Consider the following 27,836-nt stretch of genomic DNA (forward strand, 5'->3'; position numbering starts at 1 on the left):
AGTAATTTACTGGCAAAATCACTATTTAGTGCATCATGAAACACAGCTTGTTTAATCAACCCATGAATGCCTCTGTTAGCTACACAGAGTTGCTCAGAGTGCTTGTGTTACACTAGCTAATCTACTCAGTCACTTTAACAGAACTATTAACATTCACATCTCACAGAACTGATTTGATTGGAGCATTACAACACGTTTGCACAGAGCATAGGAGCGCACTGACTCTGCTTCACGAGCGCTCCACCTAACGAGCGGGCTCGCGGTGCGGTCGCGCGGGACACTCCTCTGGTTTTCTCCCGTGTTTACATATAAATAACTTTGGCGGACCGCCTTAACTCTCCCATTCACATTAACGTGGGTAACCATGGTGACAATAAACAACATTTTCGGTGCGAGCACCGTGTACCGACCTGTAAAAGCAGGTGAAGAGCAGAGTAAGGAAGACACGATGCGTCTCTGCTTTCCTCCAGAACGTGTCTGAGGAAGCAGCGGAAGGTGGGCTCCACTTACTGCTCCCCGAAACCCCGGAGCAAGCACCAAAGTTCCGCCCTCACTGCTTTCTAACATAAAATGAATCCCTGTTACATGGATTTTCTATCCTCTTAAAGAAACTGAAAATAAATACATATAGCAATGAAAAATGTCCCGTTACATGAGTGTTTTACACAAAATAATATTCATGTGGTCATTCCCTCACAGGGGTGCCACAACTACACTGCTGTTTTGACAGAGACACAGTGTGTTTATCTAACTTGGCTGAAGCCAAAGTTCTCCAGACAAATTCAGTCTGTTTCTGCCAAGTGTGAACTCACTAGATGAGCGCCAGATACACAGAATCAAAAAGGGATAAATTACTTTTCTTATGTCATGTTCCCGTCACAAACTGGCTCAAGGAGAGGGGAAGCAGGAGTCCACAGATGAAATGTTCCTATAAATAAAGTGGAATTTATTCAAACTTTACCAAAACTTCAACACATCAAATACAAGCAGTTCAGCAGGGAGTGGATGTGTGTTGCATGTGCCAGGTGGATGCAGAGAGAGGCCAGGGCTAACGCTGCAGCAGCCTGTGAGGTCCTGCACACTGTAACCAGCAGACTCCAAACACAGCACCCTCAGGTCCTTTTCCTGCATATTAGAGATTTCTACCACCATAGGAGGCGAGATATCATCCTTGAACCAGAGCATCCAGCCCTCAATTTCGGACATAAAAAGCGACGTGGCCAGGCATGATAACACTTTGACTGAACTGCAGGACTGTGCCTCGAACCACTCTGACACCATCGCCACTCTCCAGGCCACTGTGGAGCGTTTGTCTGCGGAGGTAAAGAAGTTAGATGAGAGATGTGGAGCTCTTGAGGCACTCCAGGAGGAATCATTTAAGAACTGCAGGAATACCAGAAGGCACAGAGGGACCCAAGATGACTGAGTTGGTTCACACCTGTTGGCGGATGCGCTATCTCTCGAGGAGAAGCCACTCATCGATCGAGCACATAGAGTGAATCGCCAGCGTCCCAAACAAAGTCATCTTCCTCGGCCCATCATCTTGAGATTGCACTACTACCACATTGGTGAGGAAATTCTGCTGAAAGCTGCAGAGAACAAGAACCTGATGTATAAGGGTTTTTAAAATAAACATCCTCCCAGATTTCCCTCCCTCTGTTGGAAACGCAGAGCCGCATTTGCAAATATGAGAGGAAGACTACGTGGGATGACCGGCGTCAGGTACAGACTGCTATACCCTGCAAAGCTGTTAGTGACCCATGGTGATGTGAGGAAAAGCTTTACCGATCCCAAAGAGACCGTAGACTACGCGGAGAAGCACCTCTCCCACCCACCTTCAAATGTATTAAAAGCAAGGATATATCTATATGTCTAACGCTGACACAGCACTGTGTTTCTTCTTTTCCCTTTATATTCCATGTAAAGGTGAATATGGAGCGTTTATGGAGCTCGTTTATTGACCAGCTGTCAGTTAGAAGGTAAGAGTTACTAGGTTAACAGAGGTTAGCAGTAACAGTACGGGGAAGTATATTGTGTTGTTCTTTTGTTGGTTTTTATTTTATCGTACTTTACTTTGTTATTTTGATTTTACCTGTTGTGAGTGCTTCCCGTAATTCTCCTTTTTCTTGCGCCGCTGCGGCCAGAGTTCACAACATTACATATTTTTGTATCTATAAACAGGAAGCTGACACTCTCCAGACTTTATCAAAGGTGTGAGCGTCACAGCAGAGGCCTTTGTGTCAACGTAGCTGAAGACAAAACACAGAAACACATGAAGGAGATTTTCCTGGCCTGGATTTTATACAAATATTCTGCAGTACATCAAAAATGAAAGAAAACCATTAGTCAACATATGAACATCACCTCTGAAGTTACAGAGCTTTGATTGGAGACACAGCTGAGCGTTTTGCATTTTGCATAATTAATTACATAATTAATTATGTAACCATAATTAAATGGTTACATCATCTTTAAAGTCCCCAGAGATCAGGAAAAGGGCCTGAGGGTGCTGTGTTTGGAGTCTGCTGGTTACAGTGTGCAGGACCTCACAGGCTGCTGCAGCGTTAGCAGAGGGCGGGACATACACAGCTATCATAATCACGTGTGTAAACTCTCGTGGTAGATAGTACGGTCTCATGCTAACCGCTAGCAGCTCAATGTCCTTACAGCATAGCGTCTCTTTGATAGAGAAATGCCCAGAGTTACACCATCTATCGTTCACAAACACAGCCAGACCCCCTCCTCCCTTCTTACCACTCTCCGCTGTTCTGTCATAAGAGGCTCAGCAGCTAAAGCAGCACATCTGGGTCTCCCAGCCTATTAAAAGCAGCCCTTTGCTTCACCTGCTTCACTAAACATTATTATTTTAAGCAGAGTGGTGTGATTTATGTAGGCATTGCTGTGTGACAGGATGACTTTTCTTGCACACCCACCAAATGAGGGCGCACATGCTTCCACGCCCACTGGTGACTGCACACATCCTTTCAAGGAAGCATTTCATTCATCCCTAACAAATGGAAGAAAACACTGTGCAGCGTGTTCAGGTTTGAACGTGGCCCTGGCCTCTCTCTGCATCCACCTGGCACATGCAACACACATCCACTCCCTGCTGAGCTGCTTGTATTTGATGTGTTGAAGTTTTGGTAAAGTTTGAATAAATTCCACTTTATTTATAGGAACATTTCATCTGTGGACTCCTGCTTCCCCTCTCCTTGAGCCAGTTTGTGACGGGAACATGACATAAGAAAAGTAATTTATCCCTTTTTGATTCTGTGTATCTGGCGCTCATCCAGTGAGTTCACACTTGGCAGAAACAGACTGAATTTGTCTGGAGAACTTTGGCTTCAGCCAAGTTAGATAAACACACTGTGTCTCTGTCAAAACAGCAGTGTAGTTGTGGCACCCCTGTGAGGGAATGACCACATGAATATTATTTTGTGTAAAACACTCATGTAACGGGACATTTTTCATTGCTATATGTATTTATTTTCAGTTTCTTTAAGAGGATAGAAAATCCATGTAACAGGGATTCATTTTATGTTAGAAAGCAGTGAGGGCGGAACTTTGGTGCTTGCTCCGGGGTTTCGGGGAGCAGTAAGTGGAGCCCACCTTCCGCTGCTTCCTCAGACACGTTCTGGAGGAAAGCAGAGACGCATCGTGTCTTCCTTACTCTGCTCTTCACCTGCTTTTACAGGTCGGTACACGGTGCTCGCACCGAAAATGTTGTTTATTGTCACCATGGTTACCCACGTTAATGTGAATGGGAGAGTTAAGGCGGTCCGCCAAAGTTATTTATATGTAAACACGGGAGAAAACCAGAGGAGTGTCCCGCGCGACCGCACCGCGAGCCCGCTCGTTAGGTGGAGCGCTCGTGAAGCAGAGTCAGTGCGCTCCTATGCTCTGTGCAAACGTGTTGTAATGCTCCAATCAAATCAGTTCTGTGAGATGTGAATGTTAATAGTTCTGTTAAAGTGACTGAGTAGATTAGCTAGTGTAACACAAGCACTCTGAGCAACTCTGTGTAGCTAACAGAGGCATTCATGGGTTGATTCAACAAGCTGTGTTTCATGATGCACTAAATAGTGATTTTGCCAGTAAATTACTGGAGGGAACAAATGTAATGTATTTACCAATGCTGTTATTGAATAGAACTGTTTAGCCAGTAAGACACTGCAGAAGACAATGTGATGTGTTTATTGATATGATAAAAGGATGTAGCTGTTATGGAAAGAAGTGTGAACTTGAGAAACTGAACCAGTTAAAAAGAGTATATTTCACTGATGTTGTGAAATAAGTAAATGTCATTGATGTGAATGAGGAACCAGCTGAACAGTATATTGAAAGCTCATGTTTAGTGTTTTATAGCATTTATTTGTGTGAAATAAATCAGACTCAGACACGTTCTGGAGGAAAGCAGGGACGCATCGTGTCTTCCTTACTCTGCTCTTCACCTGCTTTTACAGGTAACATATTTGTCATCGAGGTCTTCATCCTTGGGACCCGTAACATAGTAACTTCTTCATTGTTATACTTCTATAGTTTTCCCATTTTGTGAGCTGTGGATGTGGAAAGTGTCTCAGTGACACATCCACATGAAAACGGCGTTACCTTCGTTCATTTGCACGTCAAATGAACGAGCTGTTTGGACTTTAACGTCACAGCTGATGCTTCGATACTCGAACTCAAGAGTTCAGCTTCCACTCAGAGGTACAAGTACACACAGCAAAGATAAACGTGTACACAAGGTTGAACCCACAAGTGCACAGCTCCAACCAGAGATGGGAAGTAATCCGATTACTTTTTTCAAGAAACGAGTAAAGTGAGGGATTACTATTGCAAAAAAGGTAATTAGATTACTGTTACTTTCCCGTAAGCACGCTGCGTTACTAAAACCGCAGCTGTGTGCAGATGAACAATGGATAATCTATCGAGTGTGGAGAGAGTGTGAGCGTGCAGCGTTTAAAGCGTGGAAGCACTGACCTTACTTTGAGTTTGACTCTGTAAAAAGTGACAGAAACATTAGCATCCGCTGTTCACTGCGTGGGAAGACAACATGCTCACTCACTATGTGTTAATGGGCATGCTTATTTATAACTTTGATAAAATGTCATAAAAATAATTCCATGCCAGCTCACCATTGGTGATCAGGTAGTTTCTGTTCCAGTTCCAGTCCCATAAATCATGAAGCTTGCTGCCAGAAAAGCTTCAAATCTCCTTTGAAAGCTGTTTGTGGTCTTGATTGTGGGAGCTTCAGTTGTCTGACTCCAGCTGCCACACAGTGCTCACTGATATCATTTGCAAAAACCCCAGTGTGACAATATTTATCAGTGAAGCAGAAATCAGGAAGTGACGACTTTTCTTTGAACATTTTCTCAGGCTAAGCTGTGCTTTCTACCACAGTTGGGAATTTCCTGGTTTACAACAAATTATTGTGTCAACACCGCATAAGATTTCAAACTACAGGAAAATCACTGGAGTTATAAGAGGCAGACAACGACACACACAACACATGCATGCTGTTGCTATTTATTGTGGATTAACCTGTCAAGGGCAAGAACAAAATAATTCTGCCTCAAATACAGGAAATCATAGCTTTCCTGTATTTCCTCCATTGTTGGCATGCTGGTTAGTGCTGTTGCTCCACAGTAAGAAGGTCCTGGGCTAAATTATCCATGAATGTAAACGGCTGTGTGTTTCTATCTGATAGACTGGTGAGCTGTCCAGGGTGTACCCTGCCTGGTAACCTATCACTTCAGGGTTATTTCCCAGCCCTGCTGCAACCAGGATAGAGATAGGAGGATGGTAGTTGTTGTAGACCCATTCAATTTCAATTGAAGGATTAAAATGTTCCAGGAGCTCAACTTACTCCATCTGAACATGTTTCAATCGTGTTTTATGAACACAACATGCAGGTTTACTGAATATGAAAAGGTTGTGTTGATTTAACTCAGTTGTTTAAGTTTCTGCCAAAGCAAAACCTTTGTGTGCAACCAGTGTCCACTATTGAATCAAGTCAATCCAACATGTTTTTGTCAGTGCAAAAGGAGTTACGGTGCCTGTATTCCTGCACAATATTGTCCCGGGAGGGAGGAAAACTTTCTGGTGAAGTTTTGGTTGATTTTTGGGTTTTGCTTGACACTAGGTTGATTTTATCAGTGAGGTTTGGATTGTTTTCTTTCTCTAAGAGAGAGAAAGATGGTTTTATGCTTGGACATGTTTGCAATGGGCCCCAGTATTTGTTACTTTATTAGTATTTTATTGGTTGCGTTTGTTTGTGCTTTTGTTACAGTGCACTGAGATAAGAACATCTGAGAGGTGTGATCCACCGGTGGTGATATTTTGGTATTTTGTGAGTTCCCGATTTAACAAATCAGCTCTTTAATCCAGACCTGAGAGATTGAACTTTAAAGCGCTATAAAATATTCTTACTGGAAACAGTGGCAAAGTGTTTTTCTCCATGATTATAATGGGCTTGGGAGAAATTCACTTATATGTGACATTGATCACATGAGAAGTCCTGAGCCTAAAAGGATTGCAGCGAGTCAATCCAGTCCAAAAACAAGGAGCTGTTTTCCTTTAAAATGATGACGTCATCTTGCTGGTGATGGAGGCTCGAATAGGCTGCGCGTGAGACTCCATTATCAGCAATATCTGGTATGAATGTGTGTGGATGTATGCATGTGACTGGACTGTGATGGACTGACGACTAAAAGTTTAACTGACTTGATACTGAGACAAAAACGGTGCCGACTTTAGGATTAGTGAATGTCCACAACAATTCACCCAGCCTGTAGAAGAAGGGTGGAGGTTTTGTCTTGCTTTGTTTGTGCAGGAGCAGAAGGATGACAGAGACTAAAGGGGGAGGCTGTAGCTTCACATGAGTGTGAGCTGCAGACTGAACCCTTTGGTTGCTAATGTTGAGTCACTGATGTTTGCATTAAGAAAATTGTGTTTTATTAGCTGTGTTTTAATTAAGGTATCACATTATATTGTTGGGAATGTTAAATGCTAAAGTGAAGAAAAGCTTTGATTTCACTCATGACTGAACATGTTATTATTAACCATAGCAGGCCACTGTAAAGAGTCAATTAGCTTTTATAGAGGAAAAAAAGGCCAAAAACTCTGTTAATACCTATGAATAACAGGCAATGATAGACTTGTCACATTCAAAATAGAGATATGTAATAACAAACACGGGTCCGTGTCATTTAGGTTCTCCATTGAAATAGTCAATCATTTAGAAAAGTAGAATATATATATATATGTCTCAACGCTGTTTCTCAATAATATTAAAAACCTAAAAACTATTGTTGTGGAAGATAGAAGTCACTGTGACAGCCCTCTGACTGTGGAGGATGTTTGTAATCCTATTTCTGCACTTAAGGCCAACAAATCTCCCGGCACAGATGGTTTAACTGCAGAGTTTTATGAATCATTTTCTAATCTCCTGGCTCCGTTCTTACTGCAGCTTTTCATAGGAAGTGTACAATTGAACATCAATTTATTTTCCACTCTTTGGAAAAATTTGGCATTTTTCTGTAAAGCTATCAAAACCTTGTACACGAATGGCAATAGCTCAATTAAAATGATTAAGACTCCACCCCGAGATTTGACCTGTTATACAAGGAATCAGCACAGCTGATAAGGAGCTCATCATCAGCCAGCTAGCTGATGACACCACACTCTTCTTGAAGAATGCAAATCAAATCCGTCCAGCCCTTAGTGTTATTAGTGATTTCTCTGAGGCATTTGATTTTTGTCGAAATCTAAAAAAATGTGAATTACTAGCAATTAAAGGCTGCACTGCAAATGCTCTCTGTAACATTTCTGTTAAACAAGAAGTCACATATCCAGGACTGTTAATATCCAAAGACCAAAAGTCAAGATGCTCGTCAAACTTGTCAAACAGTGTTGGGGAATTCTCAATGGTGCTTGGTGCCATACCCTCAGGGACTTTAATGTTATATAAAAACACTGACATCTCAATATCTGCCTCAGTCACTCTCCCTGATCCAGCTGAGTCAGCAGTGGGAAAAATCTGCTTTTCACAGGAACTTGGTAACAGCAATAAGAGAATACGTAGTTTATTACGGCGGGGAGTCTCTGGCTGGCTGGAGCGGCATCTAATAACCAACTCGCAAAACAAAATAAAAACAACACAAAAAACAGATATTATGATACAGACTTATAATCTGCACCAATGTTTTTTCTAAATTCTATAAAGTGAGCGCGAGAGCCCTCGGTGCGCCTGCGCGCTGCTGAAGTCAAAGTAAACTTTATTGTCATCTCCGCTACAGACAGTCCAGCATATAGAGAGACGAGACGACGAGGCTGCAGTTACAGCGGTGCAAGTAAACAAACAATAAATATAAGAAGAGTAAGAAAATAAATCTACACTTTAGGACTCGGGGTAAAGGATCAATAACAATTTAATTTATAATTTACAGTTTGATGATTTAAAGTCTCACACAAGCCGTCAAAAGGGGCGGGGCCGGCTGCTTCCAAGTAGAGCACATTTCATTTATAATGATGTAAATCCAAGCCCATCATGGATTCACGATCTGAATCCTGGGTTGTGTGAAATCCCAGAAATCAACCTTAGACAAAGTGAATCTGTGAACTAAGGTGTAGGTCTGTTAGGTTAATTGTGCTGATCCTCGGGTTGGGGGATTTGTGTTTGTACTGGAGCGCAAAATTCAAACCAATGGAAGATGGACAACAAAAGTTCAAAGCCATCAGGTGCTCAGTTTATGTATTTATTTTTGGCCTACATCAGTAAAAAATGCCAAATTATATACACAAAGTTACAGGAATCACCACTCCTGTTATTCATGATGATTTCAGTAACATCACATAATAACATGTAACGTTATTATGTGATGTGCGTACTGTTAATGCTGATACTGTGGTGAAATTCTCTGCTTCTTTTGTGTATTCTGCATCTATTACGTCAGATTGTCTTACCCCTCATATGGTTGAGAATTTTGCCAATACCCTGTTAACTACATGTTCCTCCATCCTCGACACTGTGGCACCTATTAAAATGAAGCGCCCCAGAACTTACTCACAATGTTGGTTAAGTGACTCTGTTCGCGCTCTACGACGTGCGTGTCGGCGGGATGAGAGAAGGTGGAGGAAAGATAAACTCCAGGCATCTTACGACATCCTACGTACTAGTCGCTTGAAATTTCAAACTGCTGCCAAAATGGCTAAAGCAGCTTTTCTTTCAAAAATTATCTCTACCAATGGTAACAATCCTCGAATTTTATTTAAAATTTTTAACTCTGTGGTCAACCCCTGCCCCACTATGCCGCTGCCGTGCTCCACGGTTCTTTGCGAACAATTTTTAAATTATTTTTTAGATAAAGTCTCATCTCTTAAATCTGCTCTTCCTTTAATGACAGGCCCTGCGTTTACCCCTGACTGTTCCTCTTCTATCAGTTTGAACCCGTTTCACTCCCTACTCTTAAGCGTCTGGTTGAACAACTGAACAATACTAATCTCGTATATGATGTTCTTCCATCTCGTATAGTTAAGGACTGTTTTAGTGCAATTGGACCTAGTATATTGTCCCTTTTGAACTCTTCTTTGCTCTCTGGTTGCGTACCATCAGCCTTTAAACATGCTATAATTCAGCCTCTTCTTAAAAAAAGGAACCTCGATTATAATGATTATGCGAACTATAGGCCGATTTCCAAGCTTCCGTTCTTGGCCAAAATTCTTGAGAAGATAGTGTTGCTTCAACTCCAGGCCTACCTGGATGAGAATAGCATTAATGATAAATTCCAATCGGCCTTCAAACCACATCATAGCACTGAGTCAGCGCTGCTCCGAGTTCTCAATGACCTTCTACTAATGGCTGATAATGGGCGCTCCTCGGTCCTAGTGCTATTGGATTTATCGTCGGCTTTCGATATGGTTGATCATAAAATCCTATTGGCGAGACTTGAGCACGCTGTAGGCGTCAAGGGTGTTGCCTTGGATTGGTTTAAATCATACTTGTCCAATCGGCTCTCCTCGGTTCACTTGGCCACTTCCTCTTCCTTCGCTGTACCTGTCTGTTGTGGTGTCCCTCAGGGATCTGTGTTAGGCCCTACTCTGTTCTCATTGTACATGCTTCCATTAAGCGCTATCTTTGAGAAATATCACATCGCTTTTCATTATTATGCTGATGACATTCAGATCTACTTTGAGTTAAATGATGACCTAGCTTTGTCCTTGAATAGTTTTCGAGAGTGCATGTGTGAGGTCAGGCAATGGCTCCTGGCAAATACTCTTATCCTTAAAGATAAGAAAACTGAAATTGTGGTCTTTGGCAGTGACGTCCTTCGTGCCAAACTTCGTGATGCTTTTGGTTTTCTCACTAGCTCCTTTTCCGACACTGTTAGGAATTTGGGCGTGTTACTTGACAGCTCATTTAAACTTGATAGACAAGTGTCTGCTGTTGTTAGATCGAGTTTATACCAACTCCGCCTTATTTCTAAGGCCAGGCAGTACATCCCGCATAAAGACCTGGAAAAACTCATCCATGCCTTTGTAACTTCGAGGCTGGATTACTGCAATTCACTCTATTTTGGACTCCACTCTCCCTCCTCCATAGTTTACAGACAGTCCAAAATGCTGCTGCAGGCATTCTAACCAAAACTAAGAAGTTTGCCCACATTACTCCCGTCCTAGCTGATTTGCACTGGTTGCCTGTGAAATATCGTATCCAATTTAAAATTCTGCTGTTTACTTTTAAAATCACTAATAACACAGCACCGAGCTATCTTAAGGTACTCTTAAGCTTATATGTTCCTGCTAGGGCTTTAAGATCATCCTCACAGTTACTGTTGGTGCGGCCTAGATCTCGGCTGAAGTCTAGAGGTGATCGAGCGTTTGCCCTGGCCGCACCAGAGTTGTGGAACAACCTTCCCATTGGCATTCGGGCGTCTGACTCTATTCAATCTTTTAAATCACGGCTTAAAACGTATTTGTTTAATCTTGCGTTTTCTACTGGTTAAATGCTGGCCTTGTCTGCAGTGATTTATTTTACTAATTTTCCTATCTTGCTTTTTATTTGCGCTGTGTATGTCTTATCCCCATTGTGTGTTGATGGCACAGTTATATTGTGCTATAGCTATGTGCTATAGTTATATTTTTTCTATTGGTGGCTTTTTCCTGTGAACATAATTCTACACTTTTATTTTTATGACTCTGATTATACTTGTGTTAATTTGTTCTATGTTAAGCACTTTGGCATGCCGTTGGTTTTTAAATGTGCTCTATAAATAAAGATTGTTGTTGTTGTTGTTGTCCTGTAAGCACAGTCTGCCTGTGTCTTTTCTCTGCAAATGAACATTTTCAGCCAATATAGGTAATGCATCAACATGGCTGCCGTGGCTAAGTTAGGAATATTTATAATGTCATTTCCAAAACTTGCATATGATCTGCAATTTGTAGCAGATCTACTGACTGTCACAGAGCAGCTGGAGCAGTCTCAAATGCAGGTCAGTCCACTGCTGCCCCCTGTGGCCAAGTGCCATAGCTACTGCTGGATGAACTCGTGACACATGTGCACCTGTTTCTATGAACACATTGAGTCTGAGTGGCTGCACTTACACTGGTGCATTCAAACATATTGAAAGATGCCAGCAATGTGGATTGTCAAGACTCAAACCAATCCACATTGCTGGCGTTGCATCTTTCAATGGCAGCAATGGCAGGTATCAGTGCTCAAACCTTTTGTGTTTGTTTCCAACAAGTTGCCCACCTCGGGAAACAAAAATGTGTTCTTTTACTTGTCAGATGAACATATGAGCCACTTTGACTCTTCAGTGCAGTGTGGAGCCTAACAAAGATCTGTTTTGTGTCCCAGCTGATCAGCAGGAGGAGGAGAGTCTGACGGAGCAGCAGAGGAACATTTTCAGCTACTTGGACTCAGCTCAGCCACTACAGAGGAAACAATGAGCTCAACACAGAAGGTGACAGACAGAGCAGGACCATATGACCAAAGATATTTATCACCATATACATTTGAACATTTGCCATAACGATGTAGCTGACGATAGAATTGACACCAGACAAAATACTTTACAGCTGCACAACTTTATTAAAAAGCCATCAATGTATTTTCACTGAAACAAGCAGCTGTTGTTTATGTGCATTAAAGTTATATAAAAATGTAACAGTGCAAATGCAAATTCCTCGCTGACAGTTTAACCAAAAGGCGTTTCCAGTGGAAACTGGCCGACACATCCTGAGCATAACCATGTATAATATCCACTAAACTTCAGAAGAGGTTATACAGTCGTGGCCAAAAGGTTTGAGAATTGCATAAATATTGGAACCTGGAGAAGTTGCTGCTTAAGTTTTTATAATAGCATTTTGCCTGCACTCCAGAATGTTATGAGGAGTGATCAGATGAACTGCATCGTCCTTCTTTGCCATGAAAACGAATTTAATCCCCAAAAAGCCTTACCGCTGCATTTCATTGCTGTCATCAAAGGACCTGCTGAGACCATTTCAGTGATCGTCTTCTTAACTCAGGTGAGAATGTTGGCGAGCACGAGGCTGGAGATCATCATGGCTGTATCCCGATTCAGGTTCTGCAGCTTTAAAGTCCTCAAGGGCCGCGTACTCAAAGAACGCTAAGGCCGAAGTGCGAGGCTCGTAGGCTCGTGAAATGGGACGTCTAGCCTCCGTCGCGCTGCCCAGGTTGCCTAGCAACCATGATACTAACAGCTGGAAATGTTTCATACAGCTTTGTTTGACAGAAATGAAGGAGAACATATTTAGTTCATTTGTTTCTACATGAGCTCTGTGTGATTTGATGAGTATCTGAGGCTGAGACCACAGGACTGTGAAACATGATTGTTGGGCTTCATTTCTGTACTGAACAGTCGTTTAAGATTAGCTGTAAATAACAATTAGCTGATGTTGTTCATGAGACTAAAGTCATCTCACTGTGGTATAATATGGCCAATATTATAGTTATCATATTAATCACTTCACTCACAGACAAGTATCTGTGACAGTGTTTATATAGATGTATCATATATAAGAGACAAATATTGTTCCTTCAGTATGTTGGTACTAAATTTGGCTCAATGCTTACATATACCGTATTTTCACGACCATAAGGCGCACTTAGATTTTCTTCAAAAAGTGCGGCGCGCCCTATAGCGCGGTGCGCCCTATGTGTTGTAAGGAGGACGTAGTAGAGAACACCATAAGAACATTAAAGGGTGAAGTGTGGGCATTGATCGTATATACCGGGACAATCGCACATACCTGTATAAAAGAACAGGTATGTGCGTTATGCAGGACATCGTTGTTTTAACAACCCTGAAAATGGCAAAGAGACACGCTTACGAAGCACAGTTTAAACTGAAGGCCATCAGCTACGCGGAGGAACATGGAAATCGAGCAGCGGCGAGAGAATTTAAGATTAACGAATCGATGGTTCGCAAATGGAGGAAGCTGGAAAACAAGCTCCGGCAGGTCAAGAAAACGCAGCTGAGTTTCCGCGGACATAAGGCGAGGTGGCTCGAGTTGGAGGAAAGACTCGAGCGGTGGATCATCGAGCAAAGAGCGAGCGGGAGAAGCAGTTTCGACGGTCACCATTCAGCTAAAAGCAGTTTCACTAGCTGAAGAGATGAACATTGAACATTTCCAAGGAGGCCCGTCTTGGTGCTTTCGTTTTATGAAACGGTGCCATTTTTCCATCCGGACCAGGACTACGGTAGCGCAGCAACTTCCAGCGGATTATAAGGAAAAGCTGGCCATCTTCCGCTCCTACTGCAGCAAACACATCGGCGACAAACACATCCAGCCCAGCCACATCACAAACATGGACGAGGTCCCGCTCACTTTTGACATCCCGGTGAGTCACACTGTGGAGAAGAAGGGGACCAGCACGGTAGCGATACGCACAACGGGGTATGAAAAGTCTTCTTTTACTGTTGTGCTTGGCTGCCATGCTAATGGACAGAAACTGCCGCCTATGGTGATTTTTAAGCGAAAGTCTTTGCCTAAAGAGAAGTTTCCAGCAGAAATCATCATTAAGGCAAATGAAAAGGGCTGGATGGATGAGGAAATGATGAAGAGTGGCTGAGGGAGGTGTATGTAAGGAGACCAGGTGTTTTTTTTCCACGCATCACCATCGCTGTTGATCTGTGACTCTATGCGTGCCCATCTCACAGCCGATGTGAAAAAACTTGTGAAGCAATTGAACTGTGAGCTTGCTGTCATTCCGGGAGGCCTGACAAAGGAACTCCAACCGCTGGACATCGGTGTGAACCGCCCGTTCAAAGTAAGGCTGCGAGCGGCCTGGGAGCGATGGATGACCGGTGGAGACCACAGTTTCACTAAGAGTGGGAGGCAGTGCCGGGCGAGTTACGCCACAATTTGCCAATGGATTGTAGATGCTTGGGCTAACATGTCTGCTGGCACTGTTGTTCGAGCTCTCGCAAAAGCCGGCATCGTTTCCGAGGAGCCGCACGGCACGGAAAGTGACTCTGACAGTGAAGAAAGTGAACCTGGCATGTTTGATGGAGATTTAGCGCAGCTGTTCAATTCAGACACAGAGGATGAGGACTTCGATGGGTTTGATTGATGATAAAAATGTGAGTACCAAACTTTGTTTTGCTCCTGCTTTATTTTTAAATACGCACACTTGTATGCTTGTGTGTTGTTGATGATGACGATTACTGGTAATAAAAATGTGAGTAAGGTACCGAATTCAGGTTTGCTCCCGCTTTATTTTTAAATACGCATACGGTACTTGTATGCACCCTATGGTCCAGTGCGCCTTATGTGTGTGTTAAATACAGTAAGGGCACACATAACTGAGACTGCGCCTTTTAGCACAGTGCGCCTTATGGTCGTGAAAATACGGTATGTGTAAAAAGCAAATGTAGGAGCTGTGATAACTGTGTCTGATAGAATGAAGAGCAGACTGATATATGAAATATTCCTTTATTGGGTGAGAAAATCAGACCATGTCATAACTGCTTTAAGTCACACAGAATAGATATCAGAGCCTTAAACAGGCTGACTTCTGCTAAATGGGTCAAACTGGGCAGAAAGTCTACAAACACATAACATCCTTATAGAATATGATTTAACACTATAGATCAACTTAGCTCAGAATATATAAAGCATATAAACAGTTACAGCAATATGATGCAACAAACACAGCAGCTGCTGATCCAAAATACTCAAAGCTTCATAGAACTGAAACCAACATTTATTTTTAGCTCCATTCTACTGCTGATACAGACTTTAGGTTTCTGAACATTAAACTTGTTGCTGCCTTTCATAGTGTGTAACTTGAAGGCCCTGAGTACTTTCTCCCACACTGAAAACACTGGGATGATCACATTATTTGAACATTACCTAATAAGACTGATTCAGCACAGACAGTTATGTTAAACTTTCCTAGCAGTCCTTCACAAACAGGGAACAGTCTGTCTATTCTCTCCATCTGTCAGCTGCTGCTGGCTCTTCCTCCTCCTCTTCCTCACACACTGCTGAGTTTGTCCTGGTGGATCATCAGGGCTGCAAAGCCTCACAGATGATGTGCAGCAGTGGCTCCCTCAGTCTGTCCTCACTCTGGACACTTGCAGCTTATCACACATGGAAATCAAATGTGTGATAAGCTGCAGGATTCAAACACAAGTGTAACTTATAAACACATGTTCATACTTTTATTCCACAATCAGAGAGAAAGAAACAGAGAGAGAGTGCAGGACAGACAGACAGGTGACAGTCTCAGGTGTACACACTGCTACACAACAGCACCAGAGAAGCAGGATTTAGTGTTTGTGTTATTACGAGTGTAAACAAGAAGAGTTCCAGATGGTGCAGTGGACACATGTGTGACTGCTGTGATTAAAGCATCTTTCTTTCAGCTTAACGAGTGAACCGTCAGCTCGTTCAAACACACGTTAAAGTGCGTTTGGCTCGACACCACCGAACAGAGGCAGCAATATAACACAGCTAACATTAACAGTGCAGTGAATCCTGCTTGTGCCGTGATGTTCAGGACTGCAAACCGAGCAGCATCACTGACTTTCAGCTTGTTGTGTTTGTGGATATATGACTGACTTTAATTATCCACAAAATCATCACATTCTCTGTCAGATTAAGGTCGACTATTGAACGGCGTATATTTTAAAGGCTTTAAAACCAAGTTAACGCTGAAAGTACAAACATCACTAATGTCACATAACTCTGCCGACAAGGCATAGCTATGGCTATGAAATGCTCTTTGTGTATCACTTCTTCATTATGAAAGATGTCATTAATGCACTAGTAATGTCTCATCTGGAGTATTGTTCAATCATTTGGTCAGCAGCTAATAAGACAGAGCTTAACAGACTTCAGTTAGTCCAGAATAAGGCGTCCAGATTAGTGTGAAGATGTTCATACTATACTAATATTGATAAAATGCACAATAACCTTTCTTGGCTTAACACCAGGTTGGATGTAATGTGTTAGAACTACCAGCAGGTGGGGATAAGAGACCTTTAAGGTGTTTGGTGCCACGCTCCACCTTCAGGTTTAAAACTAGTGTTAATGGAGTTTGAAGGTTGAGTTTGTTCCACGACTGCATTTCACTCACTGCCTCTGTTTGTATCTCTGTCACTGCAGGACCAACATGGAGCCAGAAGTCAGCGCTCTCAGGAGGCCGACAAACCTCACAGAAGAAAGGGAGAGAAAAAACACACCTGTGACGAGTGTGGGAAGGGTTTTACTGTGAGGGCTTCACTAAAACAGCATCAGGTCATCCACACTGGAGAGAGACCGTTCAGCTGTGACTTTTGTGGGAAGTCTTTTTCCTTGAAGCGTTCCCTAAAACAACACCAACTCATCCACAGTGGAGTTAAAGCGTACAGCTGTGATCAGTGTGGCAGAGCTTTTACTCAAAGTAGCCACTTACAGAGGCATCTAGTTACCCACTCTGGAATTAAGCCATACAGCTGTGACATCTGTGGAAAAACTTTCAGCCAGAGAGGGAGCCGAAATACACACCTACGCATTCACACCAGACATGATGTGTACTGCTGTGAACAGTGTGGCAAAGAGTTTACAACTCACACACACTTGCAACGACACATGTTTACCCACACTGAGGAGAGACCTTATCAATGTGACCTGTGTGAGAAGACTTTTAAATCTCCACGTCACCTGAGAGGACACCAACAGATCCACACCAGAAAGAGACTCTACAAGTGCAGCTACTGTGAGGTATGTATTTATATTGTTATCTTGTCATTTTAGCCTGACTGTTTGGAACAACTCTGCTCATTAAACTGTGTTAGCATGTTAGCAATTCTACTGCATGGAAAAGCAGCTCTGAGTGATTGTTCAGATTTTCCTTTCAGTTATGATTTTAGTATTACTGTAGTATTATGGTGGTAGTATTGTAGTTATTGCAACCCAGTAAACTGAGTGTGTTAACTGAAACAGTCAAATGTAGTTGGACGTCTGCAGAGATGCTCTTTATTTCAGGCGACGTTCAGGATACAAATGTTGAAGGACTGACTTACACTGTCTTTGTGTCTTTGTTTAGAAGCAGAGCGACACAGATGGATCCAGTTCTCAACCCTGTCATCACTGTGGTGGTGGGAAAGACTTTCATTGTGACCTCTGTGGAAAAACTTTCAGTCGGCAAAAGACCCTAAAAAGACATCAACGTAGACACACTGGAGACAAACTGAAATACTGCAAAGAATGTGGGAGAAGCTTCACCACACCAAGTGATTTAAAACGACATGAACTGATTCACAGTGGGGTTAAAAAGCACCTCTGTGATCAGTGTGGGTCATCCTTCACCACAGCAGGTCAGCTTAAAACACACAAACGAGTCCACACAGGAGAGAAACCACACAAGTGCAGACACTGTGAGAGAAGCTTCTCACATTCACATAATCGTAACATTCATGAACGTGCACACATGGAAGGAAACTACAGCTGTGACCAGTGTGACAAGAGCTTCAGGAATCTCAGTTCATACTCTGCACACAAACGATCCCACGTTACCAATAAACTGTTTCACTGTTACCAATGTGCCCAAACATTCACCTCATTGTCTGCTCTGTGCAAACATCAGCGCGATCACTCAGGGCTGAAATCACTCCCATCACTGGATCACAGTGAATCTGAAGACACAGAAAGATCCTCTGGTTTCCTCTGGTCAGACTCAAAAAGCTTGAGATCAGGCTCCACAGAGTTCAGATAGAATCATTTAAACTTGTGTTGAACTGAACTGGTTGCTGGGCTGAACTTCTACATAATACAGATCTACATGGGATCTTCTTTTCTGTTGTTTTACTGAGTCAGTTTTGTCCTTTTTTCTCTGTCCTGGTTTTGCTCGTCTGTAAATGATTGAAACTCAGTCAAATAGTTCATTGTTCTCCAGCAAAACGGTTTGGAAACTCATGTTTAACCTTTAAAACTCTGACATGTTTTAGCACACAAGGCTTCATCGGGGAGTTCACTCATGATTGGACCATGAGAACAAAGGTTTTTAGTTCTTTCAAAGAGAGTCTTGGAGATGTTTGATGTTTCTGTTTTTCTGAAACCACCTGAAAGAAAAACTATTTTTCTTGCTTTATGTAGTGTGGAAGTTTTTAATGTTTCTTCATCTGTGATGTTCTTGAATGTGTTTATGTGAAGATGGTACAAATAAACTGTCCTTTCAGCTTTAGCTCCTAATTTATTCATTATTTATGGATGTAGCACAGCAGCCGTCTCTTGATTAACACATGGAGGGCTCGGGATCTGATGGTGTCGTCTCCCTAATTTGCCCACTCAGTAAATCTCACTCATGGCCAAGAAATTGAAATAGACCTTGTTTCCCTGCTGGATAGTGATCCACTGTAACTCTGCTCCTCCTTCCTGTTTAGGATTTCTGTGGCTGAAGTAAAATTCCCTCCATCCATCACTTATCCCAGCTAACCCAAAGTGAAATAAAGTTTTGCTCGTCTTAAAAAAGCATTACAATAATGGGCATTACCAATGCAAACTGAATGATACAGAAGATGAAAGAAGAGACTTTGATCAGTTAATAAAGCTCATGATCTGGATTCATTGTGGCTGCTACACAGATACTTCTGGGTCACTTCTCTCAGTTAGGAACCTTCCTCACCAAACTGACTGTTGGACCACACCCCTGGTTTCATGAGAAATTGTTTCAGCCATGATTTCTCTTCCTGTATTTCAGAGTAAAGACTGAAGTGACAAATGGAAGCATGTTTAAAAAACACAATGTGAGAGAGACGTTGAGGTCCTTAGAAGTTACCCTGGGTTTTTCTGTCACCCTGCTAGATGTTACACACCTTGTTATTGGACTGATTTCTACTGCTGGACTACTCCTGCGGAGAGTAACAATACTCTTACTAATTAGCTCCCTTTCACAGCTTTGGGGATATTTATTTTTGTGTTTGCAGCGCTGTGAGCCAGAACAGCGAGAGAAAAATCTGCAACAGCGACGAGCCGAATGCTTACGTGAATCGCAGCAGCTGCACATGTGCTACGCTGAATTAGAGGATATCTTTGCTCTGGATTTCTATTTCTACTTTTTCATTTCTATATGATTCTTCTTGCATCTAAACAAAGATGATTCAATTTGCTAAATGTTGATGGCTCTTCGTGCTCAGGTGTAAATGAGACGTAATATTTGCTCTTGGTTTGGTTCTCCTGTACAGAACCTTGCAGTACAACAGAAACCTAAAAACATTATTTGTAGTTGTTATTCTTAGTTGTTCTGCTGCCTAAATACCACAGGGTCTAAATTGGTGAGCGTGTTTGCCACTAAATTTGCCCTGGATGTAGATGCAGAAACTCTTGCTCTGTATTTGAGAGAGAAACTTAAAAGAGATGTGACCTGTCAAAAAATTGCTAGTAAACGTAGCAGGTTCAGCTCTTTCAAGGTTACTGCTGAATGTAATGATGTGGGTGAAATTTACAATCCTGAACTCTGGCCTGAAGGGGCTCTGGTCCGGCGTTTTTATGAACCTCGTAAGCCCTGGTGCCAAGCTCAGTGGATCCAGCAGGAGAGATAACTGCGCCTTCTGGTACCAACGTATCAACATGAAGATGTCTATTAGGATATTATCTTACAACTGTCATGGTCTACGTTTGGGACAGAGTGCAGGGGACAAAGCTCGACGGATTGTTGTGGACAGTCTGCTTGCAGAATGTGACATTTTATGCTTGCAGGAGACATGGTTGTCCAAACAGGACCTGGGAAAACTTAACTGTCTAAATGCAAGTTTTTTGGGAGTGGGGGAATCAACAACTGATCTCAGCACAGCTATAGTCAGAGGCAGAATACCTGGAGGGGTTGCTGTGCTTTGGCACAAAAAAATAGACCCTGTGATAAAGCCCATTAGACTGGATGTAGACTGGTGTATTGGTATACAATATACACAGAACAATAGTAGTTTTATCATTCTTAATATTTATTCTCCCTATGAATCTTGTCAAAATGAGCAAGAATACCTCAGTAGGCTGGCTTTTATTAATGCATTTATTCAAGACAACGATACTTACAGCATATATGTTTTGGGTGATTTTAATGCTGATCTCACAGACAGCAGTTCTCAGTTTGCTAACCACTTAACTCACTTCTGTCAAGTTAATAATCTTATCTTGTCTACCAAAGTGTTACTGCCTGCAGACAGCTATACATACATAAGTGAAGCCTGGCATAGTACATCATGGCTGGACCACTGTATCTGTACAGCTGATGGACATGCAGCTTTAGCAAACATGACTATCAGGTATGAGGTAACTGTGTCAGATCATATACCTTTTGGTTTTACTGTGAATGTGGAACAAATGCCAGCAACAACTGGAAACAATATTGCTACCAGTGTAAAATTAGACTGGTCAGCTTGTAGTGAAGATGATTTCTTAGCTTATCATAGTAATACCGATATACATCTGAACAACATTTCTTTGCCCAAAGAAGCTATTTTGTGCAAGGATGTCAACTGTAAGAATGCTGTGCATAAACCTTTACTCTGCTCCATGTATGATGATATAGTGACTGCTCTGCATGAAAGTGGTACACTGCTTGATAAACAATATAAGCATAAGAAACCTAACATCAGACCTGGCTGGAAAGAACATGTATCCATGTACCATGATGAAGCTCGCATAGCTTATAAATGTTGGGCCATGGCTGGAAGACCTAAACAAGGCCCAGAATTTGAACAGAAAAAATGTGCGAATGCCAGATATAAGTATGCTGTTCGCTTTATAACTAAAAATGAGCAAATGCTGAGAGCAGATTCTTTGGAAAATGTTGTGTAATAATATGGCAGATTTTTGGAAAGAGGTGAAAGCTCTTAATAACTGTAAACCATCTCTACCATCAACTGTTGAAGGTGTTTCTGGGGCAGATAGCATTGCAGCGTCATGGAGACAGCATTACAGTGCGTTGTTTAACTGTATAAAAAGTGATCCATATGAGGACAATCTTGACATGAGTAATGACACAATAAGTGTAAGGACACATGAAGTATATGAAGCCATTCATAGGTTGTCTGATAATAAATCCTCTGGTTTGGATCACATCACTGCAGAACATTTAAAACATGCTAGTTTAAGGCTAGCTCCTCTTTTAGCGCTCTGTTTTACTGGGTTTATGATTCATGGCATATTACCAGACTCAATGCTGTGTATTTTACTGGTACCAGTTATGAAAGACAAAGCTGCAAAAGTGAGCTGTTTGGATAATTACAGGCCGATTGCACTAGCCAGTATTTTATCTAAGGTGTTAGAAAGAATCTTGTTTGACAGAGTTAGTGTGTTCATCTCTTCTCTGGATAATCAGTTTGGCTTCAAACCAAAGCACGGCACTGACATGTGCATATATGCACTCAAGGAAATAGTCAGTTTGTACAGGGCTAAAAATTCATCTGTCCTCATGTGTTTCATTGATGCCTCTAAGGCTTCTGATCGAGTGAACCACAGAAAACTTTTTGATAAACTGAAGACACGGGGAGTTCCTCAATACATGGTGAGGATTCTCTCTTACTGGTACGCTCATCAGAACATGCAGGTTAAATGGGGAAGCAGTATTTCTGCCCCCTTTGGTGTCAGCAATGGTGTCAGACAGGGTGGGATTTTGTCTCCAATTTTATTTAATATATATGTTGATGATCTGTCCATACAGCTGAGAGCCTGTAACACTGGGTGTATATTAGGTAAAGCACTGATAAATCATCTCATGTATGCAGATGACCTGGTTGTTTTTAGTCCAAGCAGTGCTGGGTTACAGGATCTTCTTAATGTCTGTACTGAATATGGTGTGCAATATGACATTGAGTACAATGCTGCTAAAAGTGCTGTTCTGATATGTAGAACCAAGCAGGATAAACAGCTAAATTTCCCTTTGTTTAAACTGGCACAAAAAACTCTTGAAGTTCATAAAAAGGTGAAATACCTCGGTCACTTTATTACTGAGCAAATGAATGATGATGATGACATATACAGACAGCGATGTAAGCTCTATGTGCAGGGAAATACTATTGCACGCAAATTCAGCTTTTGTTCACTTCCAGTTAAAGTGGCTTTGTTTAAAGCGTATTGCACACCGCTATATACTGCCCCCTTGTGGTCATCCTACAAACAATGTAGCATGCAGAAGCTGCATGTTGCATATAATGATGCGATGAGAATCCTTTGCAGGATACCTAGAAGTGGTAGTGCCAGCCAGGTGTTTGTAGCTGTGGGTGTCTGGACTTTTAAAGCACTTTTAAGAAAGTTAATGTTCAATTTTAGAGAACGACTGGATGGTTCGAGTAACAGTATAATTTTAGCACTTACAAATCCGACAGTGAGTGGTTCCCGTTACTCATCCAGTCTCAGAAAGCACTGGTTAAAGTGTTTGTGTATTTATTGATTTATTTTAAGTAATTGTGTTTTATGTATATTATGGTTTTATATTTTTACAAATGCTTTATATACTTATTTATATACATATATATATTTAATGGTTTATACCTTGTGTTGTGTGTGTGTGTGTGTGTGTGTGTGTGTGTGTGTGTGTGTGTGTGTGTGAGTTGTGTGTGTGTTTCTTGTCTTGTTTTTATGGACATGAAGTCTGCCAATAAAGATTTAATTGAATTGATTATGAAGTTATTGAGCTGCACATACGTTACGACCTGCTTAAGTTCGAGGTCACAGCGTCTGTAGAGCAGCTGGAACATAATGAAGTCTACAAGGTTAAAGTTTTCTCTTCAGTTATTGTTCTTTCTGCTGCTTGGTTTGATGGATCTGAGAGCTTTTGTTTTTATTATTGTTATTTTAATTATCATTAATATTTTACTCATTATGTCTGCCCATCTCTCTAATGTGAAGGTCAAAGGTCAACATCCCAGTGACATAAGAATAATCCCAAAGGGGCAAAGGCAGCGGTTAATTTAGCACATTTAGCATTAAGGGTACAGCAAGGATATACTTTTACTTATTGTGGCAGGGGTGTGGTCTCTGGCCTGCTGCAGTGGAGGCTGGTGGCGGGACGTTGGACGGCACAGGTGAGGGTGATGGAGCTCATGACTCTCCCCTTTATAGTGACGGAGGAGACTGGCGTGGGGGAAGCGTGTAGTGGAGGAAGCCGAGGAGAGAGCTGGTTTCTGGTTACAAAGACGGCGTCAAACCAGAAAAGATTGCTCGTGGTCAAATAATGTGTCAATCACCTGTGAATCAAACTGTGTGTGGCTCAGTTCATGTCACAGTGTTGTTTAGTATATCTTCACTTGTCTCACTCTCCTTCTGTTCTGTCCCTCAGGACGATCCTCAGCGCTTACACAGATCCTCCATCGATGTTTTGGATCCAATCAGTGATCAGTTCTACGAGGAGGCCTGGATGTTCACCAGCGCTCGCTACACCTCCATCTACCAGAAGGTGAGTGTACTCCTTTGTACTCAGATTAACATTTTACTTCTTAAAATACATTTTCATATATGAGCTTTCTATTATTTCATGGGCCATTTAATCAATATTAAAATTACAAGCATATCAACAAAGGTCAAGCTGGTTTTTTCCACTTGCTGTCACACAGTCATGGAGGAATACAATAAATACATAATCAGTCATAGATCCTGAACAATGACATCAAAAGAAAGTCTGTGGCTCTAAAAACTAAACAGTATAAAGACATGCTCCAAGCTGCTGTTTCTCTCCTACTCCTCTAGGTTTTCCACTGTCGGCCATCCAGCGATGCTGGAGGGCTACCTGGCCAATGCTGGCCTACACAAAGAGGTCCCGGCTTGGAGGAGCTGAAGAAGATCCTTGCCTTCCTCGTCAGTTTCCTCTTCAGTTCCTATCCCAACAAAACCTTCTTGCACCTATTAGCTCCAAAGAGGCTATGGTGCCCGTGGAGGTCTGGACCTGAGGCCTGTGCTCATCACGTGGATAGAAAACACTCTGACACCATTCTGGAGGTCTGATGGGACTCTGACCAAAACACAGATGAAATAAAACTTGAGGCTGGAGCTTTTAAAATTACTTTTTCACCTCATAGATTAATGCTCATGATTGCATGTTAGCAAGACAGCATCTCCCCAAGGTGAAACTCTCAGGAGACATTTACTCTTAAACTGTAATCTGGTTGAGACTACTTGAGGAGATCTTAGTAGCGAGTATGTGGATTTAGTCTCTTCACCAACAGCAGACAGACCCATGCCAAGAAAGCAGACATGTTCTCAAAGAAAGCCGAGAGCAGAGATTGGAAAAAGCTAAAAAGAAAAAGCTGCAGCTTCAGACGACTATCTGCCTGTAAGGCTGAAAAAGTCCAGTTACGCTCTATTTTGGAAAAGCTCCCAGTTTTGGTAACCTGGACTTTTATTTCCCCTCTTCTGCTACAGATGTTGACTGTGACCTCAGAGGCCAACTGGACCACACAGCTGCAGCAGGAGTGAGGGAGAGGAGTCTTCATCCAGCTTCAAAGAAAACATCCAGGTAAAGTGACGTGGATCAGCGGATAAAGCCGTCTCCACTTTCAAAGGAGATCCTCTGAGAGAGAGACTCTCTGAGCCATTTTAGCCTCAAATTATAGGACTTTATAGTACAGCAACACTTTTAAAGGACAAAAATAACATAAACTGTGACTGTAATACAAACAAAGTATTGCATGTGTTTTTAAAAGTGTTCCTCCGATGGGCAGGATATCACTATTAGACTGTCCCACCAGCCAACTTCAACAAGAGACCACAGCAGCATTCAGTGATCAGCACAGATGTTCCTCTAACACTCAGCATCTGATCCCTGTTGGTCTGTGTGCTTCTGCTTTTGCTCAGTTAGAAACCCTGCAGCAACCCGACCCAAAACTGTGTCTTCTTGTTGGCCTCAATGTTGAAGTGTCAAACGTCCAACATCTGGGAAGGAAACCACGCCAGTGTACTGTGATGTTTCACCAACATGTGGCAGACGCTGGTCCTGCCTTTCATGCTGACATCAGCAGAGAGCCCCGCCTACCTCAAAGCCTCCCCTGTCATGTATTGATCAGGATGATTATGAAGATGAGCGAGTGCAAATAAGACTGTAAAAGTCCACGAGCAGAATGTTTGGATGCTTTCTGATGATTCATGAATATCATGAGAGTGTTTGTGTGTTTTGTCTTTTCTTTGCTGACGTTTGTTACTAACAAAGACAATTTACGCTCTGTGTGTGTTTTCATCCTTACCAGCCGCACTCTAACTGCAATGAAGGAAACAAACTGTAGAAATGGTCGACTCAGTGACTTCATAAAATATTGAAGTGGTTCAGGTAGAGCAAGTTTTTAAATGACCATGAACACTGACCGTATTGTATCTGTACAGCATGTTTTTCTATTAGACAGATTTGTAACAGAGGCCTTGCTCTCAGTAAGTTTGAAATCCTTTTCTGATTTCTTTTGTAATCTCTGATCTTTGTGTATCCTGCTCAGTTTGCATGCTGCCTGTAGGAGTTTCTGTCTTTGTATTTGAAGAGAATTCATTGAATATACTCAGCTGCTTCCCTTTGGTGCCTCACACATCACTGAAGTTTTTCAGTGTCCAGTTATTTGTTTTTAATAGCTGTTTGAATTCTCTGTATGTTTGACCCTGTAGACTGTTTAATGGACTGCTCGTCTTCCTGTTTGTAACCACTGCCTGTTTAGGACTAAAGATTTGGATTTTTGACTTTAACACAGCCTCTGCGTGTCGTCCCTTTGTGTCCTCGTCCTCTGTGAATGTGTCACAGATGTTTCCATGATAATAACACAGCTTTCCCACAGTGGCTTGCAGCAGCATTTATTCACAGCACATTTGAGAAAGGTTCAGATTAACTCGATGAGTTTATATTCAGAATGATTCTGACAGTGGGCCACTGTGAATTGTGATCTTTCATCAGGTCAATGTTTAAGTTCAGTATTTCAAAGCAGGAGCTATGAACAGTCATCATGTTGGCATTAGAATTATTATTATTAATCATTATTAATAATGTCGTTACTCATGTATAACTTTGATTAGTATACATGAATTTTATCAATAGTAAAAATAATGAATAATTCATGTATAACTTTTATTGTGTTTTGTATATTAATTATATTTAAATAGAGATGTTGACCCTGTCTCTACAGTAGCATCAGTGTAACATACATTATTGGTCCAAGCTGTCATAAATGGGGAGCCTGATCCTTTATTATGAAAACATGACGAGTATTTTTCTTGTCAGTTGGGAAGAAGTTGGTCTTTTTTTCCTTCTTTTTGCTCAGTTTGTCTTTTCTTTGATAATTGAAACTCTGATCAAACCTACTCATGTTCACAGCATGTAAAAGCAGCTGACAGTCCGTGGCATTGTTGTTTGTAGAGGTGCAGTGTAGTGGGAGCATAAATCAAAAGAAAACAGTAACATTTATGTAATAAAACATCTGAATGAAAATGAACAGGCCCTTTATGAACTTCAAAGGGATCTGAAAACAACACTTTTTAAAAGAGTATCTTGGGGTGTAGGTGGTCAAAATAGAAAACTGAGCTGAGACTCTAAGTTCAATCCATCCATTGGTTTTTACTTAGGAGGAAGAAATGTCAGGCTGGTGCAGGCTGGTTAGGTGCATGTGGTTATCTTTACCTAAATGAGTTCACTTTGTGGCTGCCAGGTTGGGCAGAAGTACCTGTCCCCTGTTAGGCTTAGCAAGGTTCTCCAGGAGTTTCTCCATGGGTAGAGCTTCTAGCTCCTCCAGCACATCTGTGGCCGTGCAGGCTGCCACTTTCTTGGTTGCTCTTTTTACCCCACTGGTGGATGAGCTGCAATGGTCTCCATTTGTCCCATATGTGTTTACTTCTTCTTCTTCTTTTGCATATTAAACACATTATTCTGTTTCTATGTATTTGCTATGATTTGCTATTTGTTAAGTAACATTGCTTCACTCACTATGCCGGGTTTGTGTGTGGAAGCATTCAGTTGCTGGCAAATCAAACATTCTGCAAATGAAGCTGAATACTCAGTTACATGTTTCTTTACATTTTATTATGTTACAGATTAAGTCATTTGTTCTTACTTTGTTTGTCTTTTCAGTCTTCATGAGGGTCAGGTGTGGGGAAACGCCCGCCCGTCATTTCCTCATTTTAAAGTCCTGCTGATGCCACACATGACATCAGCAGGTCAAACCAAGTGGAGGGGTTTGTTTGTCCATAGAGATGCTTCCTTTTGTTTGTTTTAAGGTTGTTAGTGGAAAATGATTCAATGTTTCTTTACCTTCTTTTAAATGTACAAAGATGCCCTTTGTCTGCCCTTTGTCTATGGTTAGATTAGTTTAGAATTATCCTTTTAGACTTTCTCAGCAAAGACATATTGTTTTGGGACATATTGT

At 41.8% G+C, this 27,836-nt stretch overlaps 2 protein-coding genes across 7 annotated transcripts; both read left to right on the plus strand.

Annotated features, from left to right (window-relative positions):
- The first annotated feature begins 3,522 nt into the window (after positions 1 to 3,522).
- Positions 3,523 to 18,964, plus strand: LOC147336862 (uncharacterized). 2 transcript variants are annotated; one of them, XM_086285659.1, is made up of 4 exons: positions 3,523 to 3,694; positions 11,858 to 11,963; positions 16,636 to 17,232; positions 17,558 to 18,964. In XM_086285659.1, the coding sequence occupies exons 2-4, from the start codon at positions 11,946 to 11,948 to the stop codon at positions 18,224 to 18,226; spliced, it is 1,284 nt and encodes a 427-aa protein (XP_086141785.1). In that variant the 5' UTR covers positions 3,523 to 3,694; positions 11,858 to 11,945; the 3' UTR covers positions 18,227 to 18,964. The 2 variants fall into 2 exon arrangements, with proteins under 2 accessions (XP_086141785.1, XP_086141783.1); XM_086285657.1 differs by lacking the exon at positions 3,523 to 3,694 and having other exon boundaries at positions 9,250 to 11,963.
- On the plus strand, positions 17,607 to 27,557 carry LOC147336863 (phospholipase D1-like). 5 transcript variants are annotated; one of them, XM_086285664.1, is made up of 4 exons: positions 17,607 to 17,744; positions 23,789 to 23,905; positions 24,196 to 24,444; positions 24,868 to 27,557. In XM_086285664.1, exons 2-4 carry the CDS (start codon positions 23,867 to 23,869, stop codon positions 24,919 to 24,921), a joined length of 342 nt encoding a protein of 113 aa, XP_086141790.1. In that variant the 5' UTR covers positions 17,607 to 17,744; positions 23,789 to 23,866; the 3' UTR covers positions 24,922 to 27,557. The 5 variants fall into 5 exon arrangements, 4 of the variants coding, with proteins under 4 accessions (XP_086141790.1, XP_086141788.1, XP_086141789.1 ...); XM_086285662.1 differs by lacking the exon at positions 17,607 to 17,744 and having other exon boundaries at positions 23,584 to 23,905; positions 24,868 to 24,961; positions 25,300 to 27,557; XM_086285663.1 differs by lacking the exon at positions 17,607 to 17,744 and having other exon boundaries at positions 23,584 to 23,905; positions 24,868 to 24,961; positions 25,304 to 27,557.
- The last annotated feature ends 279 nt before the right edge of the window (positions 27,558 to 27,836 follow it).

The sequence above is a fragment of the Aulonocara sp. 'chitande type north' Nkhata Bay genome, linkage group LG3 (assembly GCF_057382095.1).
Source record: "Aulonocara sp. 'chitande type north' Nkhata Bay isolate Kocher_YH1m ecotype deep benthic linkage group LG3, A_spYH_male_GT1.1, whole genome shotgun sequence".
Lineage (NCBI taxonomy): Eukaryota > Metazoa > Chordata > Actinopteri > Cichliformes > Cichlidae > Aulonocara > Aulonocara sp. 'chitande type north' Nkhata Bay.

Coding starts and splice junctions, on each gene's coding strand:
- LOC147336862 (XM_086285659.1), top strand. Junction 17,233..17,557: donor ACAAGTGCAGCTACTGTGAG/GTATGTATTTAT, acceptor GTCTTTGTTTAG/AAGCAGAGCGACACAGATGG.
- LOC147336863 (XM_086285661.1), top strand. CDS start 23,684: ATGTGTCAATCACCTGTGAATCAAACTGTGTGTGGCTCAGTTCATGTC. Junction 23,906..24,195: donor ACACCTCCATCTACCAGAAG/GTGAGTGTACTC, acceptor CTACTCCTCTAG/GTTTTCCACTGTCGGCCATC. Junction 24,445..24,867: donor ACTCTGACACCATTCTGGAG/GTCTGATGGGAC, acceptor CTTCTGCTACAG/ATGTTGACTGTGACCTCAGA.